The 20,357-nt window shown below is 51.8% G+C and overlaps 1 protein-coding gene across 7 annotated transcripts in view; it reads left to right on the forward strand.

Annotated features, from left to right (window-relative positions):
* Window positions 1–19,473, forward strand: part of Kazn (kazrin, periplakin interacting protein) — a 912,767-nt gene extending 893,294 nt beyond the window's left edge. For 4 of the 7 annotated variants that reach the window (XM_041651457.1, XM_041651460.1, XM_041651459.1 and 1 more), the window contains 7 exons: window positions 1,348–1,553; window positions 2,401–2,519; window positions 7,780–8,011; window positions 9,940–10,041; window positions 10,443–10,609; window positions 15,496–15,610; window positions 16,848–19,473. In XM_041651457.1, the coding sequence (XP_041507391.1) occupies window positions 1,348–1,553; window positions 2,401–2,519; window positions 7,780–8,011; window positions 9,940–10,041; window positions 10,443–10,609; window positions 15,496–15,610; window positions 16,848–17,012 (1,106 nt within the window). In that variant the 3' untranslated portion in view covers window positions 17,013–19,473. Of the gene's footprint in view, window positions 1–1,347; window positions 1,554–2,400; window positions 2,520–7,779; window positions 8,012–9,939; window positions 10,042–10,442; window positions 10,610–15,495; window positions 15,611–16,847 lie in introns of those variants that run through there. The other 3 variants (XR_005974328.1, XM_041651458.1, XR_005974329.1) reach the window with 3 other exon arrangements.
* Window positions 19,474–20,357: the final 884 nt, after the last annotated feature.

A 20,357-nucleotide genomic window follows, 5' to 3' on the forward strand; every position in this document is an offset into this window, starting at 1 on the left:
CGTATTTGTGTATGCAGGCATGGGTACAGGTGTGTGTTCCTGTGTGTGCATGCAAGGATGGAGACCAGGGACCAACTTCAGCTTTCCTGCCCCAGGCGCCATCCACCTGTGTGTTTTGAGCCTCTCGCTGGACTGTGCTCTCCTTGTAGCCAGGCTGTCTGGCCCGGGGGCCCTAGGGATCCACCTGTCAGCACTTCCCACAGCCCTGGGATTGCATGAAGGGACCGCCATCCCTTCTTTCCATATAATTATAATTAGTGTGTGTATGTGATGCGTGTGCACGGCGTGCGTGTAGAGACAGAGACCAAGGATAACTGTGGAGTCAGTTGTCACCTTCCGCTTTTACATGGGTTGAAGTCAGGTCGCCATGCTTACAGAGCGAGCACTGTCAGCCACTGGGCCCTCTTGCCGGGCCCATCCACCTTTCCTTTTTACGTGGGTTCAGGGAATCCAACTCAAGTCTTCATGCTTACAACACAAGCACTATACAGACCTGCTTGGAGGTTCATTTCCTTCTGTGTGTGAGGCTACTCCACGGACAGGTTTCTGTGTTTTAACGGATGCAGCTGGGTCCCATCTATCTCAAGAAAACAAATCACCTGTTTGCCCAGAGTGCTCATTGCCACTCTGCATCTACAAGAGTGTAAATCTGGAAACAACCTCCACTCCACTACCTCCCCAAGCCTGTGCAGAGTAAAATAAGCCATGGATGTCCTTCCAACACTTTCCAAAGATTGCAGTGGAATTCTCCACTGAGAAGGGACAGTGTCCTGCAAATGTCCTGCGTGCTGTCTGCCCAAAGCATCTAGCAGGACAGAGCTATGCATGCGGGTCTGCGAGCACGGGCGTTTGTGTCTCCCAGAGACTATTTAACTAACTACTAGCAGCTGCTGTCTAGGGCTGGCATTGGAAGATTTGCATTTCTGCATTAGGTTTGTTTCTCTCTGGAATATCATGTTTCTTCCTCTTTGGGGAGAACAGAGAAGACTTTGTAATGGGGATTGGGTGGCCAACCAGAGCCATTTTGATTGATTAGTTGATTTGACAATTTCATACATCTATTGATCATAATCATCCCCACCCCTTCCCATTCAACTCTCCCTGGGTCCCCACACACACACTACGCATATCTCCCTTCCAACTTTCTCTCTCCCTCCTCTTCTTTAATGGCCTCTGAGACCTATCAGATTTTCTTGTGTGTGCATGGATGTAAGGCCATCCCCTGGAGCATGGGCAAACACTATCAGGAGAGTCACTTTGGTTTTGTGCCTTGGAGTCGCCTCTCCCCACCCTCACCCAGAATGTGGCTCCTCCCCACAGCAAGGTTCTGTGTCCTGTATGTTGCAGACTCCGACAGTCAGTGCAGCCCCACACGGCACAGCCTCAGCCTGTCCGAGGGCGAGGAGCAGATGGACCGGCTACAGCACGTGGAGCTGGTGAGGACCACGCCCATGTCCCACTGGAAGGCTGGCACAGTGCAGGCCTGGCTGGAGGTGGTGATGGCCATGCCTATGTACGTCAAGGCCTGTGCAGAGAATGTCAAGAGTGGGAAGGTAGGCAGCTCGGGCCCCTGGGGGATGCCCCTGTACCTTCCCATGGGTGCCCTCTCCTCCCAGGATCGACTGTCTCCATTCTCCTCTGAGGACAAGAGGAGGTATAATCTAGAAGTGGACCAACTTATTGCAGGTCCAGGTCACCAATAAACCTTGCAAGGAACAACAGCCCCTTGGAGTCATGCTACTTTGTCCTTAAAACGGGACTAACTTCAGCTGGTACCCAACCTCTCCTTAGCTGGCAGAGAGGAACAGGGCTGGACTGGGGAGTTCCTTAGCCTGGATGGTGGCCTCACCCATCCTGGTCCAAACAGTATCCCACCCAAACAACACACAAATAACAGTAGCTGAGCCCAGGACCTCTGGAGCCCAGTAGGGGTGACACAAAGGCACAGCCATGCATCAGAGAGAGCTGAAGCAGGATGGCCCCAGGGGACATGGGTCCCACAACTCCTAGAAATAGGCTTTCTATTTATTTATTTATTTATTTGAGATACAGTTTCTCTGGGTAGCCCTGGCTGTCCTGGAACTCGCTCTGTAGACCAGGCTGGCCTCGAACTCAGAGATCCACCTGCTTCTTCCTCTGGAGTGCTGGATTAAAGGCGTGCGCCACTACTCACTAGAGACAGGCTTTGTTGGGAGTTATCAACCATCACAGGCTGCAGAGGTGCCCTGTCTAGGGAGATGGGCTGGGAAGGGGATGCAGATGAGGAGCCCCGTTCCCTCAGACCCTTCTGTACTGACCCCAGCAGCAGAGTCAGGGTCTGGGGCTCCAGGGGCCAAGGCCAGAACCTCCTTACCCCTTGCCCCATCTCTTGCCTCTGGGCACTAAGTCTACCTCCTACAGGTGCTTCTCAGCCTGAGTGATGAGGACCTGGAGTTGGGCCTGGGTGTGTGCAGCTCCTTGCACAGGCGCAAGCTCCGCCTGGCCATCGAGGACTACCGTGACGCCGAGGCTGGCCGCAGGTGAGCCACCGAAGCCTGGAAAGTAAGAACTTTCTGTCCTGAGCCTCCCTGTCACCCAGGCAACCAGGATGCTGGGGCACACCAGGTTTCAGGATACTGAGTGTAGCAGATATGGCCCAGTTGTGCCCTGGCACCATAGAAAAATGAGCACACGGGGGAGGCGCGCATGCCTAGAACACGGGTGACTACCTCCACCCCAGAGCAAGGGTCAAGAGAGTGGGTGGCTCCCAGCACTCTTCTACCCACCCCAGCTGGTGGAGACCAGGCCACACACAGCTAACACACCTGCCTTACTTAAAACTCAGACCTGTTCTTCCCAGAGAGAAGGAATGAAGGAGGGAAGACAGTAGAGAGAGGGGGAAAAGGTCCTAGAGAGTCTCATGGAAGTCTTTTACAGGAACAGAACCAACTGGTCCAGGCCTCTCTTAGCAGGTGTACCTGACGGTGGCTGGCAGCCCATCCCTCCAGACTGTCCTTACTGGAGCACACTTCCCCCCAATACCACCCCCTCCCAGCCCCACCCTTTTCCCACTTCTCTCTTGACCTCCTGGGCTTCCATCTTTTGAGCAGCTCCTGTGAAAAGGGAAGCCTCCCTCCCCCAACACCCAGTCCTTGGTGCTCAGAGTGGGAAGGGGGCCAGTTTTGTAAACCTGACACGGTCTGTTTTGCATAATTATCTCCTTCGCTGGTTTCCCGTCGTTTCTGTACAGTTAATTAATCAAACCTGATGGTGTGTGCTACTATCTGCAGAAGCTGCTTTGTGGATTAGGAGAAAGAGAGAGAGAGAGAGAGAGAGAGAGAGAGAGAGAGAGAGAGAGAGAGAACTGAGGGGTAAAGAAGAAGGTCAGTTCTGAAGCAGAGAAACACAATCTTATGTGGCAGGAGAGGGGCCAGGCCGAGGTGGCAAGGGTTACAGAGAAGGGTCCTAAAGCTGGCAGCTTGGAGCCAGCAGCAGAGGGGTCAGGCTCGGATGAAGGCTGATGGGGTGGCTCCAGGAGGCACCCTTCAACCCTGCTGGACTTTCATCCAGAGGGCTCCAGAAGCACCTTCCCAGCCCAGCCACCTCCTGACCCCTTCCATTCTCTGGACCCCAAGTCCTTAAGCATCTTCCATCCTGCCCTCTGGATGGAGTAACTCCCTCCTGCTCTCTCCACACCCTACATCCTGGAGGTGTCCTGCAGGTTGCCCGTGTTCCTTGAGAATGTGGGGCTGCTGGCTTCAGCTTTCAGAAGTGCAGGGAGTCTCCACCACTGTCCCCAAAGCATGGATGTCCCCATCAGCTTGGGTTGTCATAACAAAATGCTACCAGCTGGGTAGCATAAACAACAGACATCTATTTCTCCCGGCTCTGAAAGCTACAAGTCTCGGGCAACAAGGTGCCAGGACGGCCAGGCTCCAGCAGGGGTACCCCTCCTGGTTCCACACAGCAGCCTTCTTACTGGATCAGCGCACAGAGAGGGGGACAATCGTTTCCCGTCAGGGAGTCAGGTAACCCTAACGTCTCCCGTGGACCCACTTCAGATGCCATCATATAGACATGCGGATGGAGGGGATAAACACTGGTCCATGGCTGGAGTTGAGCCTGGAATCCACCAGGAGCTCAGAAAGGTGTGGTTCAGAAGCATGACCACGTGTGCAGGGGAGAGTTGAAGCAGGATGGTCCTAACGGACGTGGGGGTCCCCACATTAGAAAGCCCAGGTCCTATGAAGAGAGACCTACTGTGAAATCACCATGTGAGGTCACTTTGCCTTCTCTGGGACTCAGTTTCCTTACCTGTGAAGCAAAGAGGGAAGAGTTAGCCAAAAGTTCAGGGTTAGACCCTTTTAGGAATCCAGTAGAGGCTTCGATGCCTTCTCCAGATGAACTGTCGTAGACTGTGTAACTTTGCATCGTGAGCCCTTTGACTTGGTCATAGAACTTCTAAAAGGCCGTGGATTCTGGGGTCAGAGTCCCAAGGTGGGTTGCCTCAAACTCTTCCAACCATGATAATGGACATGGGCACTCTGGACCCAGCAACCCGCCTTGCCAAACCTTCACCTGTCTCTTTATGAACACAATTCCTGTCACCCATTCCACCCATGCCTCAGACAAAATCATCCCCACTTTAGAGATAAAGAATCGAGTGCAGACAGGCAAATATGAAAAGGTCGTACCTCATCAGAGCTGGCTCTAACGGCATTGTCTTTCCATCCTCCCATGGTGACAGTATTAGAAACAGTGTCATCTACTGTTGCCTATGCATCTGGGCTTAGGGATTTCCGTTCTCCAACTCCTTTGGTCCCCACCACTCCATGCGGTGAGTGTGGCTATCTCTATTTTTACAGAGGAAACTGAGCCCTGGAGTTACAAGGTCCCAGACCCAGAACAGTCTCCCATTGTTTTTACTGAAGCATGATCCAGATGCCTCTATATGACACGCCTGTCCTCAGACCTCGGGGTCAGGCCTCGCTCCACCCGAGGAAGAGGTACTGACAACTGTTAACGACATAGCGATTGGATTCCTTTGGAAGCCAGACTTGAGTTCCTATGTCAGCTCTGAGTAGAATTTGGGCAAGTTTCAATGCAGTGGCATTTTGAAGATCAGACACATTCTTTGGGAGCCTGTAGAGGGACAGTGCTGGTTACAAGTGAGCCACTGCTGAGGAAGTCAGGGCAGGTGTGGCACTGTTGACTTCAGAAGGATGGGGACACTCTCCCCTCAGTCCCACAAGCAACAACCCTTCTGCGAGTATCCAGTTCAGAGCCATGATGGCCGTGAGGGCTGGGGCTGGGCAAGGGCCCTCTGTGACAAGGTAGGCCAGTCCTGGGGGGTGAAAGGACTATGTACTGGAACCCTCATCCCAGAAGAAAGATTATCTTGGGCTGGAATGTTCTGGCTTAGGAGCCTCATCATGGCAGAGTGGAACCCAAAGCCTCCCCTAGCCTTGTATGAGACACACCAGGCAGCATTCACTCCACTGGGTGGGCTGAGTGAACTAGCCTGGTCCTTGCCAGGACAATTTAGTGACGGAGTTGACCTACAAGCTGAGGTCAACCCCAATGTGCCAGGTACACACGTGGGGATCTGGGACCGTTGGCAAGAGAAAGGACCCTGAGCTGGGGGTGTTCCTGAAAGGTGTCTGGAGTCTCTAGGAAATGATAAAGAGGAAATAGTGGGCAACGGGTCCTGTCGTGGGACAACAGCCAAGCAGTTCCAGGAGGCTGGAGCAGAGGGAGGGAGAGGGTGCCAGGACTCGTGCAGACATTCTGCCAGTATAGTGGATTCCAGAATAAATAAAGCTTGCCTGAGGATCAGAAAAGTAAGACAGCCACACTGGCCAGCCTTACAGACCAGGCAGCAATGACACACACCTTTAATCCCAGTAGCCACAATGACACACATCTTTAGTCCCAGTAGTCACACTAACTTGCCATAGAAATCAGACGGTAGTGGTGCATGCCCTTAATCCCAGAACTAGAAAGGAACATAAAACAAGAGGAGACAGCTCTCAATCTCTGTCTCATTCTGAGACTGCTGGAGGCAGGATCGCCATTTTCAGACTGAGGTGGAGGTAAGAGCCAGTGGCTGGCTGCTTTGCTTTTCTGGTCTTCAGGTCAAACCCCAATATCTTTCTCTGAGTTTTTATTAATCGTGCAACATGCCTCCAGGTAGTCAGTGTGTGTCTGCCAATCAGCCCCACACCCACTCAGAGCAGAGAGAAGGGTCACACCCCACAGCATCCACCGGCTTCTTTATGAACACAATTCCACTCACCCTTTCCGTTCAGACCTCAGACATAATTGTCCCCATGTTCACAACTCTCAGTGAACACGGCCCTGGTCCTGACCGCCACTCCTGTACCCTAAATTAGGGGCGAGGGACAATAAACCAGCGGATAAATCTCTTTGTACTTAAATGCAACGTGCGTTGAGTGCTTTGAGGGCAATAAGCAGAGCAACAGGACTGAAGGGGGGGAATAACCTGAGATGGAGAGACAGCCCGGGGGGGGGGGGGGGCTGTCAGCACCTTGAGTGCAGGCCCAGAAAATGCTCAGCAGGTGTTGGGATGAAGTATCTAAAATAGGAACGGAATGGGGCATGTCAGGTATCTCCAACTGCCCCCTTTGCAAGCCAATTGTGTTCCCTTGTTCTGAGTGCTCCCTTCATGTCTGCCCCTGGCTCCCACCTCGATAATGTTGTGCTCCCACTAGCCCCTCTAGGTCATTTTTCAGGATCCCTCTGCAGCTGCGTTGCCAGGACCTCATTCCTTCTGTGAGGCTGCCACCGTGTGGCAGTCAGAAGAATGACATCTAGGAACCATCTTAGCGAGGTGTATTCCCCACCCATCAGCACAAAGTCTTTTTGCAGAAGGCACCCCAGGCGGCTCACAACCAGTACCTCCATCCGGGCAGACACCCTCTGGCCTCCGACACCCACACGCACAGGAACACTCACACGTACACATAAAAATAGTGAATAAATATTTTAAAGCCTGTTGTTGCGTACCTACAATGTGCATGCTTCCGAGGTTCTGTCCTGCGCAAACGTCTGAGGTGTGGCAGCGAGGTAGCAAGAGCAGCCTGGGGACAGGGCAACCTGGATTTCTCTGACTCAGAAATGAGCCAATGAGGGAAGGGCTTAGCCACAGCCTTGTCTTGGGACAGGAGACCTGGAACACTATGTGTGGATCCATGAAGGCTTCTCATCCTCCTCCAGTCAGGAAGAGGGGCCAGAGGGTAGCAGTCAGGTGGACAGAGGAGGGGGGTGGTCAGGCTGTGGCTTTGAGGAGTCCTGCAGAGCCCTAGGGGAATAGGGTGGGTCACGATGAGGAGGGGTCCCCCAGAGGTACACCTGCTATAGGTAACACTTCTCCTGACTCTGCCCTTTCAGTTTTAGCCTGGGTGTGGTCCAAGGATATTCATTTTGTCCCTGCGATCCTCAGCTATTCTTTAGTTCTGTCTGCCTATCTGCCTTACTCTCCCTCCCTTCCCACCTCTGCCTGAGTCTCTATGTGTCTTTCTGTCTGTCTCTGCCTGTCTTAGTTTCTCTCTCTCTCTCTCTCTCTCTCTCTCTCTCTCTCTCTCTCTCTCTCTGACTCCACATCTCTGATCATCCCATTCCTTTCCTCATTGGTCTCTGGATTTCTTGTCTATTCCCTGCCCTGTCTTTTGTCCTCTCTACCCAGCTCTGACCCCACTTCCACTTGCCCCTGCCTCTGACACTTTCCCCATTCCCACTTCTCTCTCGCTCTCCTCTCTTTCTCTGGCTGTGTCTCCTCAGCCTGTCCAAAGCAGCCGACCTGGACCATCACTGGGTTGCCAAGGCCTGGCTGAACGACATCGGCCTATCCCAGTATTCCCAGGCCTTCCAGAACCACCTGGTCGACGGGAGGATGCTGAATTCCCTGATGAAGCGGGACCTGGAGAAGCACTTGAATGTCTCCAAGAAGTTCCACCAAGTCAGCATCCTGCTGGGGATTGAGCTGCTGTACCAAGTGAACTTCAGCAGGGAGGTGAGGACTATAAAGGGCAGGGCAGGGGCAAGACTATCCCACAACCCTTCTCCACATCCAATCTCTGTCCAACCATTCACCCACCCAGCCACTGGTCCATCCATCCCTTCGCTTATTCATCTCCCAATCTATCCAACCAGCCGTCCACTCATCTACCCACCCACCCACACATCCATGCACCCATCCGTTTACCCATCCAACCCTTCACCCACCTGCTCACCTATTGCTCATCTACTTCCATCTATTGACCTACCCAGTGTCCGTCCATCCAACACTTCACCCACCCACCCATACACTTACCCACAGTCAATCTACTCCCCGTCTATTCACCCACCCATAAACACATCTATCTATTCATATGTCTACCCATTCATTCACTTACCCATTCCTTCGTCCAATCATCTCTTCCTCTCTCCTCATTCTAGCAACTCCTTACTTGAGTAGACAAGAGCCTATGGCCAGTTCAGGGGGCCTAGGGAGCTCTCAATCTCAGAGAATCCGTTGCTCATCAGGGAGACCCACTGAAGTCCACGGTGACAGCACTGGGGAGGACAGACAGGGCTCTCGGAAAGCTCTGAGAAACACCTTGGGGGATTGCGGAGAGTCTCTGGGGTCGTGGAGACAAAGAGTTGTTGCAGAGACCACCATCTGACAATTAAGGAAGAAAATGCAGCCGAGAGGACCATGGTGCTCAAGCCCCAGAGTTCAGCTCTGCAGCAGCAACAAAACAGAATGAGAATGGGAGGGAATGGGCTTCCGGTGGGGGTGGCAGCCAAAGTCCTGGCTGTTGTGGTAGCTTAAGTTTGGATGCCCCTTGATTCTGAATTCTGCTAAGCCAGAGAACAAAGGACCCCAGCCCCAATCCTCTACAAGTCCCCCGGAGGAGGTCCCTGAGAGGCTGGTCCTCGGGGTTGGGTCCTCGTGGTTGATTCTCTGGAGCCATGCCAGAGCATAAGTAGCCCAGGGTTGAGAGAGGATCGCAGAGAAGGTGGTCAGCTTTGTGGTCCGGTCACCACTGCATGATTGGGCAGAAGGAGAAGATGGGGACCAGGTCTTGGGCTCCAGAAGCCCCAGGGTAATGAAGAGGGCAGACATGGGGTGTTCGGACAGTAGTACATGGAGCAGGATCCTCTGAGATAGGGAAGCTGAAGGTAACTTTGGGCTGGAAGTCCTAGAGAGGGTGTCTTAGCCGTTGCTCTGTTGCTGTGAAGAGACGCTGTGATGGAGGCAACTTATAAAAGCATTTAACTGGGGCCTGCTTACAGCTTCAGAGGGTCCATCTGTCTCCATTACGGCAGGAAGCATGACAGCAGGTAGGTAGGCGTGGTGCTGGAGCAGCAGCTCAGAGCTTATGTCTGACCCACAAGTAGAGGCAGAGAGAGGGAGACTGGGAATGGCATAGGCTTCTGAAACCTCAGGACCTACCCTCAGTGTCACACCTTCTCCGACAAGGTCACATCTCCTAATCTTAATCTGTCCTAAACATTTCCACCCAATGGAAACCATAGATTCAAATATGAGTCTCGGGGCCATTCTTATTCAGACGACCACAGAGGGTATGCCACTGAAGCTCTCTGTCTGGGAACCTGTGAAAGGGCAGCGAGCTGAATCATCCCAAGCCCCCACAGATGGTGTTTTAAACCAGGATGCACAGACCCTAAGAACCTCCCCGCCATAGGCAGAGTCTCCACAAATGTCCATCACTGTTCCCATCTCTGGGGCAGCGATGCCGCAGGCCTGGGGGACGCTGAGTAGGCAGAGTGCGAGTCTCTACCCAGTCTACACCCCTGGTCCCCTGCACCCTAGGAGGCAGCTCCTTCTATTTCTCACAACACAGATGGTGTGGTCCAGGGAGCTGTGGGTCCAGCACTCTGCACCCTCCATGTGTCCCTCATCTCCTCGGCTGACTCCCTGTCCTTATCTCCCAGGTCCTCCAGGAGCGCCGAGCCCGCTGTGAAACTCAGAACACAGACCCTGTGGTCTGGACCAACCAGCGGGTGCTCAAGTGGGTACGCGATATCGACCTGAAGGTGAGAGGTAATGGTGGTGGAGGCGTGGTTCTCCAGCCTAAGCAAATGACATGCAAATCAATGCTCACTTTGGTGTAAGTGGGCACTGTCACCCAGCCAGACAAGGTCCTGCACTTTCCGTAAGGATTCCTTACTGCTATAATAGGACCCCTGTTAAACGCTCTCATTGCTGGGGCAATTCTTAGCAATATTGCTTTCCGTAAATATCTATGGCTCCTGCCAGGGTCCAGCCAGCGACAGTGATCTAAGACCCCTATGTTTACAGCTCTGAGGATGAGGAAGAGGCCCCCTTCACTCTCAAATCAGTTGGTCCGCATGGGTAAAGCCCTTGTGGTTGGGGTCATATCTCTTCTTGGCTCAGTTGGTCCCTGAGACTCCCCGCCTCCCGCTTCCGCCCTCAGGAGTATGCAGATAACTTGACTAACAGCGGTGTCCACGGTGCCGTGCTGGTGTTGGAGCCCACGTTCAATGCCGAGGCCATGGCCACTGCCCTAGGCATCCCCAGCGGGAAGCACATCCTCCGGAGACACCTGGCAGAGGAGATGAGCACCATTTTCCATCCGAACAAGTGAGTGTGGAGGGTGCAAGCGCGAGGTGTGGGGTGCAGGCGCGGGGTGTGGGCCGTGGGCCACTGGCCACAGGGCACAGACTGAGGAAGCAAATGGTGATGTCACAGCCTTGGTCCTTACCTGGCTGAATGTCACCCATCCTTGTGCCAAACTGGTAGGAAGCTGAGGATCTGGGGTCAGATACTAGAAAGAGGAGTGTTGGGTCCTGAAGGCCGTGCGGGTTCACCGCTGGGACCTTCAGAGTTGGGAGAGGGAGCAGTTGTGGGTGAGAAAGGCTGAATGAGGTGTGGCTTGAGCTGGGGACAATGTACACTGATTTCACAGAACACGGTGGCTGTTCTACCAGGTGTAGCCGTGGGGACAAATATTTAGAGGCAGGATTTGGCATATAAAGTGTACTTCTGATCCAATGGAGCAAGGCCCGGCCACCCACCGACCCTGAACCCCTTTCCACGCAGACAGCCCAGACCCTCTCTGTGGATGCGCCCCCACCAGTGGTGCATTGGGGTCACGCTAGGGCGTGGATCAGCATTTGAGCCACGTTTACTGGAGACATATTCATTCTAGCATCCCTTCACAGGTGACGAGCTGGTTCTGAGGGCCACATCCTGCTTGGTCTTGTGTTATAGTGATAATGTGAATCACATTTCTGCTCATATGTTGAGCCAACCTTGCATTCTTAGGACAGGGCTCTCTTGCTCAGAGCCTACCGCCCTTTCTGTTGTTCGATCTGATTGGTAAGGTGGGAGATTTTTACATTTATAGTCATAAGCCCTGCTGGTTTATACAGTTTGATTTGGTTTGGGCTTTGGGTTTTTCTTGTTGTTTTTTTTCCTTTTCCTTGAAGAAGAGTCAGAATCTATTTTTTAATATTTATTTATTTATTATATATACAATATTCTGTCTATGTGTATGTCTGCAGGCCAGAAGAGGGCACCAGATCTCATTACAGATGGTTGTGAGCCACTATGTGGTTGCTGGGAATTGAACTCAGAACCTTTGGAAGAGCAGGCAGTGCTCTTAACCACTGAGCCATCTCTCCAGCCTCCGAGTCAGAATCTACTAAAAGACATTTTTTTAAGCGTGAAGGTTAAGAGAAAAAGATGTGCTGTGGAAGGAAATAAGACATACTCAAGGGGAGCTGGAGAGATGACTCAGTGGGTAAGAGCGCAGTCTGCTCTTCTCGAGGACCTGGGTTCAATTCCCAACACCCACCTAGCAGCTCACAACTGTCTGTAAGTTCAAGAGGAACCAACATCCTCACACAGACATGCAGGGAAAACACCAATACACGTAAAATAAAAACAAATAAATAATTAAGTTAAATAAAAGCCATACTCAAGAGTAGGGGTGTGGGCTTCTCAGGAAAGTGCCAGCTTGTTTTGGGGGGACTTGAGGGGCGCAGGATATTGCTGTTGTCTTTGAGACAGGGTCTCATATGTAGCCCAAGCTGCCCTTCAACTCACTATGTCGCCCAGGCTGGCCTTGAATTGGGCATCCTCCTGCATCAGCTTCTCCAAATGCTGGAATTGTAGGTATGCACCACCACACCTGGCCTGTATTCTTCCTGCTTCTCGGCCCTTCTGTTTGATTTTGGTGTCGGGCAACCCTGGCCTGTCAGGGTGAAGAGGGAAGTGCTCCCTCCTCTGCTGTTTTTTGGGAGAAGCTTGTAGGGCAGGTGTTCGTCATTCAGAAAGCCACCTGTTTCTAGGTTTTCTCTGTGAAGGACCGTGATTACTAATTCAACCTCTACTTGCTAGGGTTTTATCTAGATTTTTTTTATATTTATTGAGCTCTGTGTTTTTCTCTGCTCTCCTCCCTGCCTCTCCCTTCCCCCCTTCAACCCTTTCCCAAGGTCCCCATGCTCCCAATTACTCAGGAGATCTTGTCTTTTTTTACTTTCTACTTCCCATGTTGATTAGATATATGTAAAACTCTCTTGGTGTCCTCATTGTTGGCTAAGTTCTCTGGGATTGTGGTTTGTAGGCTGGCTTTCTTTGCTTTATGTTTAAAAACCACCTATGAGTGAGTACATGTGATAATTGTCTTTCTGTGTCTGGGTTACCTCACTCAAAATAATGTTTTCTAGCTCCATCCATTTTCCTGCAGAATTCAAGATGTCATTTTTTTCTGCTGTGTAGTACTCCATTGTGTAAATGTACCACATTTTTCTTATCCATTCTTTGGTTGAGGGGCATTTAGATTGTTTCCAGGTTCTGACTATGACAAACAAAGCTGCTATGAACATAGTTGAGCATATGTCCTTGTGGCACGATTGGGCATCCTTTGGATATATACCCAAAAGTGGTATTACTGGGTCTTGAGGAAGGTTGTTTCCTAATTTCCTGAGAAATCGCCACACTGACATCCAAAGAGATTGTACCAGCTTGCATTCCCACCAGCAATGCAGAAGTGTTCTCTTTTCCCCACAACCTCTCCAGCATAAGTTGTCATTAGTGTTTTTTATCTTGGCCATTCTTACAGGTATAAGATGGAATCTCAGAGTTGTTTTGATTTGCATTTCTCTGATGACTAAGGATATTGAACATTTCCTTAAGTATCTTTCAGCCATTTTAGATTCCTCTCTTGAGAGTTCTCTGTTTAGGTTTGTACTCCATTTTATTTTTATTGGATTATGTGATCTTTTGGTGTTCAATTTCTTGAGTTCTTTGTATATTTTGGAGATCAGACCTCTGTCTGATGTGGGGTTAGTGAAGATCTTTTCTCATTCTGTAGGCTGTTGTTTTGTCTTGTTGACAGTGTCCTTTGCTTTATAGAAGCTTTTTTCAGTTTCAGGAGGTCCCATATATTAATTGGTTCTCTCAGTGTCTGTGCTCCTGGGGTTATATTTAGGAAGTGGTTCCCTGGCCAATGTGTTCAAGTGTACTTCCCACTTTCTCTTCTATAAGATTCAGTGTGGCTGGCTTTATGTTGAGGTCTTTGATTCATTTGGACTTGAGTTTTGTGCATGGTGATAGATATGGGTCTATTTTCATTCTTCTACATGTTGATATCCAGTTGTGCCAGCACCACTTGTTAAATATGCTTTCTTTTTTTTCCATTTGATATTTTTTGCTTCTTTATCAAAGATCAGGTATTCAAAGATGTGTGGATTGATATCCGGGTCTTCTATTTGGTTCCATTGGTCCTCCTGTCTGTTCTTATGCCAACACCAGGCTGTTTTCAGTACTGTAGCTCTGTAGTAGAGTTTGAAGTCAGGGATTGTGATGCCTCCAGAAGTTCTTTTATTGTACAGGATTGTTTTGGCTATCCTGGGTTTTTTGCTTTTCCATATGAAGTTGAGTACTGTTTTTTCGAGGTCTTTGGAGAATTTTGCTGGGATTTTGATGAGCATTTCATTAAATCTGTGATTTTATATATTTTTTAAAAATTTATTATTTTTAATTGTGTGTGTGTGTGTGTGTGTGTGTGTGTGTGTGTAGGGATATATGCATGTGAGTGCTGGTACCCAAGGAGTACAGTCAAAGATTTTGGATCCCTTAGAGCTGGAGTTATACATGCTTGCAAGCTACCTGATGTGGGTGCCGGGACCCGAACTGAGGTCCTTGGGGAGAGCAATGCATACTCTTAACCACTAAGCCATCTCTGCAACCCTGGACTTTCTATTTCTTCTTAAGTCGGGAAGGAAGGCTTTTCTTCTTAGAATCACCTCCTCTTCCCTAACCACAAACTTTAACAGGCTTAAAATACCCAGAGCCCTGGAGGGGCAGCGTGGGCCAGGCACCATTAGACATCAGTGGAATGGCTTAGAGCTTCATTATGGAGTAGCAGGTGTTAGTGGATGAGCACCAATGAAGCCTAGAGGGCGAAGAGGAGGGTGACTCCCTGTGATTGGTCGGGAGCTGCACAGGAGCTGTGGAATTCCTGCCTCTGGCTCAGAAGGAAAAGGACTTGCTCCAGGCCTTGGAGGCTGATGGGCCAGGGACAGAGAGGCAGTGCAGCTTCAGCTGGAGCCTAGCAACCTGCTGTCACCTCCATCCATAATACCACCCCACATATCACACTCGGCTCATGAAGCAAGGTCCTTGAGTTGGGGTTCAGGAAGCTTTACTGAGACCCTACCATGAACTGGGGAACAGACTTCAGTCAGGTGAGGAGGCATAGAACCCCAAGAGTTCCTAAGGAGTTCCGAGACCATCCCAGTGGTCGGAAGAGCCCTCCACCAGAGGGCGTGGTGGGATGCTTGAGAAGGATCCTAGAGTTGCTAGAAATGGGACTCTTCTGCAGTGAGCCACACAGGGAAGGCCTCTGTCCTCCGCCCTCCTTCTCTGTCACTACTTTCAACTTTCAGACAGGAGCAGCAGCAGTAGTGACCCCTTGGCTCCTCCCACAGTGCAGCCGGTTGAGTGGAAAGATTTCAGGCGGAAAAACGTTCTTAGTCAGTAAGATCAGTATCAGGGTTCCAACCTGGACAGCATCCCAGGCTGGGTGGACACAGCAGCCCTTCACAGTAATATCCGAATACGTCATCAGCCGGCTGCTGTCTCTTCTACACACACACACACATACACACACAGACCCCATGAGAAAGGACCACTGATGTTTATGTTTAGCCACTGCCAGGACCCTGCATATTTTAGACAAGCACTCCATTACTGAGCTATATCCACAGCCTTTTTATTTTATTATTTTATTATGTGTGTCGGTGTTCTGCCTGTGTGTGTGTACCACATGCATGCCTGGTGCTCATGAAGGCCAGAAGAGGGCATCAGATCCCCTGGAACTGGAGTTATAGATAACTGTAAGCCACCTTGTCCTATGTCTGAAAGAGCAGCTGGTGCTCTTAAGCAGTAGGAACTGTGGGAGCGGGGACGATGACCGTGGGTGACTCTCTTACTAACTCACAACCCGTGAAATGTCCCAGCTCCACAGGCATCCGGGAGTCTGAGCGCTTTGGGACGCCACCTGGCAGGGCCTCAAGCATCACCAGAGCTGGAAAAGAGGAAGGCAGCAGCAACAGCAAGTACAGAGGCGGCCGGGTAAGCAATCTCTCTGTCCTTTCGGGCCAGGCAGTTTCTCCTGGATGGACCTATGGCTCCTTTGTCACCTGTGGACCTGGAGCAGCCTCAGGTCCCAGGTGCGTGCGGGAGAACCACCATGTACATAGGCCCTTGCTTAAGACAATGCCCAGTGACGAGCGTCCAAGGCAGAGTCTATGGCAGGGTGCTAGAGACTGTGGAATCGCCTCATCCTGGCCTCCTGAAGCAAAGAGACCCATGGGTGCAGAGCACCTCACACAGCTGGCTGCCAGGAGGGGTCAGGGAGCCCTAGATCTGAAAACCTCTGACTTAGACCAGCAAAGAACCTCTGGTGTACCCAGCAGGGCTGCACACAACAGGGGCAGCTGGCCAGAGACCAAACAGAAGCTCTAGTTGTAACCAGCATCATGGTTGCCACACTCATGTCTTCCCCTTCGCTTGGTGACACCTGGACCTCGGTTGAGCACTTCTTTACCCTGGGTTGGTCACCCTTGCAGGACTTAGTTCTGTTCCTCCCCACAGTCTACCCAGGTCTCCATCGCTTTTCCCATCTTGCAGCTGAGAAAAATCAAGGCTGAGAAATGGGCAGTGCTCACCTCAGGTTCCGCAGCCAGAAGTACAGAACAGGGACTCTAACACCCATCCGCAAGCCCCAAGCTCATACTTGTGGCCATACCAGGTGGCGTTACAATATTCCTTCCGGATTGAGCATGCTGTATGACCTCATACCCATGCATATACACACTCAGAGGCTTTGTCCCATCTACCCGCTCTCAACAGGAGGAAGGGGGAAGATTGTAGGACCATTTGTCCAAAGTCACCCTTGGGCCGAGCCGTGGTGGTGCACACCTTTAATCCCAGCACTCTGGAGGCAGAGGCAGGTGGATCTCTTTGAGTTTGAGGCCAGCCTGGTCTACAAAAGCTAGTTCCAGGACAGGCTCCAAAGCTACAGAGAAACCCTATCTTGAAAAACAAAAAACAAAAACAAACAAAAAACCAAAGTCATCCTTGGTAACTACTGGAATCTCTCTAGCTGGACATTCAAATGTTAATTCCTCAGGGAAAGTCCCCAGATCCCTTCCCTGGGTCTGGGCAGTAGGGTGGTACTAATAACGGAGGAGCCCCGAGAGGTCCAGGGAGATGCTGAAGTTCACACAGCAGTTAGACTGGAGACGCCGCACCGCCCGGTTCTCATCTCTCTCTTCCTCTGCCCTTTGGTTTGTGTCTGTCTCCTCAGCTGCCCCTGGGGAAGATAGGAAGAGGCTTCAGCAGCAAAGAAGCTGAGTTTCACGAAGACTATGGCTCTCTTGAGAACGAGGACTGTGCGGACGACGACCTCCAAGGCAGGCCGGAGCAGTGCCGCCTGGAGGGATACAATAGCCTGGAGGTCACCAATGTGTAAGAAAGCCTCGGGACTCAGCTACAAAAGCGGAGAGAGAAGAGCAGCCCCACGGCCCAGTGCCGTCCATCCCCACTGTACAGAGAGGCCTGGGGCTGAGGGCAGATGCCAGGACAGACTTCCCAGAGACGGCCGCCACTTCCAGTGGGCACCAAGGACAGAGAATGCCCACCTAGGTGTCTCTTATCTCTGAAGACAGGCCCCGAGGACACATCACCTAGTCATGACCCAGCAGATGGCCCCGGTGCTGTGGCTCACGGAACAAACCGGATGGTCCTGGCACTCTACCCTGAACTTCCAAGAAGCGGAGGAGTGTCAGTGCCAGGGCCTGGGACACCCTTCTGGGAGGGGCAGGAAACTGCCCCCCTCCGCCCACCCAGCCTTGGCAGAGCCGGGGCATTGAGAACCAGCTGCAAAGCCAGCCAGCAGTGGCCAGGTGGTGAATGCTGCCCTTCGGCCCAATGGGCAGAGAACGTGAACTCTGACCTGGTCACTCACTCTGGAAGGATGCAAAGTGGCACTGGTCTTCCTTCCATGTTAAGAGCACTGCATCGTGAGGTAGACATGTTGGGAGCAGGAGGGGATCTCTGCAGGGCAGAGGGGCCTGGCAGCAGCAGCCCCAAAGGCTGCAGGCATCCTGTCACCAGGATGGATGTGACTTTAAGAGTGCGTGTGTGGTGGGGGGAGTTGCTGAGCTCTGTCCCCAGACAGCCATTCCAAGCATGGGCACAAAATGGGGGAGTGCCTGCCCAACAAACCTCTGCTGTGACGTCACCTGAGACAGGTGTGCTCACCCATGACCTAATAGAGGTGCGAATCCCACAGAGCAAGGTTGCTGGGCTATCCGAGCAAGGAGCTCCCAGCCCTTTTCCTGATCTGCCACTATTTTGCTGTGTGGTTTTCTCCCAGGGGCCTCACCTCTCTGTGCCTCAGTGTCTTACCTATAACACTTCCGGTTCCTCTCAAGGAAGCTGAGGATTAACATTGGCTAACATTTGCCACAAGCTTTGAGCCTCTTAGGAAGCAACTTAGAAGGGATGGGATAGGGAGGAATGGGAGGAACAAGCCTAGCAACCTCCATCCACCACATGTGCGGACAATGGATGAGTTCGCTCTGTTTCCGTTGGGTCCACAGCCAAGAGGAGGGTGCAGAATGTTTAACACTGAGAGCTTCCCAAAGCCCCCAGCAAGGCCTGGCTAGGAGAGCCAGCACTGCGGTGGCCCAGAGTTGTACTGGGCACAGCATCCAGGCCCAAGCCCACTGGGCAGAGACTTTGCCTGCTGCCACGAGGGAGGACTGGCAGTTGTACTCTGCAGGGTTCTTCTGCACCAACTCTCTCTGAGGCCATTTGCACCAGGAGTCCAAGAAAGGTTCAGATTCCCAAAACTGACAGTTGGGTAGCCTCTGAGCCACCAAAGCCAGTCTTGTGCCATGATATAAAGAGTGTCCCCTTGTGGGAGGACCACGCACAGCCCATGAACTTGAGAGCTGCTAGTCTCCATGTTGAAGACATCTCTCTAACGATCCCACAGGCACAGTCTTCCTCACAACCAGAGTCCAGAGGCCTTGGGTTTAGGAGGACCCTTTCTGCCTGCTGGTCGTCCTCTGAACAAAATTCATCAGACGCCAGGTCGCACAGGGTGAACCTCTGGGGTATAACCCAGCTTCTCTCAGGTTCTGCACCCTGGAGGGTTTATAGTATGCATTCCCGCCTCTGGAATCCCGAAACCCCTGAGTCTGCAGCCCAGCAAGAGGAGGGAGGCCCTCTTCTAACTGAGACCAAGTGCCACTTTCAAACTGCATCCCCAAAGGGTGGCACAACTCCAGGACCCAGGAATTTATCAACAGCCTCTCTGGAAAGGTTGCCGGCTGTGCTGGTTCCTGAAGGGAAGGGCCTAGGTGCACTTTCCTCCTAGGTTCCTTCCTGGTGAACTCTGGGCTTCTGTCCTCAGCACCTCTGCCTGTCTCCAACTACACGCAGTGGTCACTTCTAGCAGATTCTCAGTCTTGACTCCTCAGTGCAGGAGGTTGTCACGTAATAACAAGATCCAGAAGTGGAGAGAAGGGGTTTCTTCTAAGCCTGGCCAGCATGGGGCACTCAGAGCAGGCAACTCCTGCGCCCCCCCAAAGATGGAAGTCATGAGGATAGGTGGGGTCTTGGCAGGTGTGACTTTGGATTTCACTGCAGGGGTACGAAAAGAGCGCCCTGCTGGGACCATAACACCTCTTGCCAGAGAGTCACTTATTCCCGAGGACCGCTTCACAGCACTGGGGGGAAGTGCCTCCTGGGTGGTGGCAGCTTCTGGGTCTCAGTTTCGGAGACACCAGTGTGGATGGTGACAGTGACCCTGACCCAGGAAAGGTTTGTAAATGCAAAGCAAATGAGCCCTGAATGGCAGAACCCCCACACTTCTCCGGAGGGAAGTCTAACAATGTAACAATAAATGCTTGGCCTTGCGGCCACCCCTCTTTTCTCATTGGCTTTCTCCTTTATTCTCCCAGCATTTTCTCAGAGAAGGGAGACTAGGAGCCCCTGAAACGGATGGGGGTGCTTGTTGGAGAAGCTGAGGGTCTCAAAGTGGTTAGAAGTGTAGACACTCACTGCAGATGGGTCCATCTGAGGGTCAGCATGGTTTCCAGCCAATGCTGTGGGTCCACGGAACCACACACAGGTGCCACACACACAGAGGGACCTTCCCAGCCAAGACACTGTCATCCTAAATGAGGCTAGACTGTGGGTTCTACCCAGGACTCTTAGAGGCCCTGACAGAAGTCACCCAGCTTGTCCTGTCTGTGTCTCCCAGACAAGAAGCTTCTGGCTTTAGACTAAGGTCGGGTGGTGTGTGCCCTCTGTAGTAGGTGCTTAGCAGGCAGGAGATGAAGAACCAGAAGATACGGGAGGCAGCCTGGTCACAGTTTACCTGCTGCCAGGCTCTGTGCCTGAGGACATGGTGACCCTAGGCAAGTGTCCCAGTCGTCCTGTTTGTCTTCTGCTAATTTTTTTGTTGTTGTTTGTTTGCTTTTTGAGTCAGGGTCTTAGTCTAGCCCAGGCTGGCCTGGGACTCAACTTGTAGCCCAAGCTAGCCTCTAAATTGACAGTAACCTATCTCAGGTACCTAAGTCCTGGGGTTACAGGTGTGTGCTACCGTAGCTGGCATGGTTTTGTTCAGTTTTAGTGAGATGAGTTTGCTGGGAGTGTGGTGTGAGGTTAGTGCTCTGGACATCTTACTGAATCAGGTCATTTAAGTGCTGTGTTCTGTGTCAGGCATTCGTGGGGTGAGAGGCTGTCTTTGCCGTCTAAGCTTGTCATTCACAGAGCGATTTTCTTCTGGGTGGAAGGAGGGAGG

The sequence above is a fragment of the Microtus oregoni genome, unplaced genomic scaffold, assembly GCF_018167655.1.
Source record: "Microtus oregoni isolate MIOR12 unplaced genomic scaffold, Mior012 000005F_ref0000423, whole genome shotgun sequence".
Lineage (NCBI taxonomy): Eukaryota > Metazoa > Chordata > Mammalia > Rodentia > Cricetidae > Microtus > Microtus oregoni.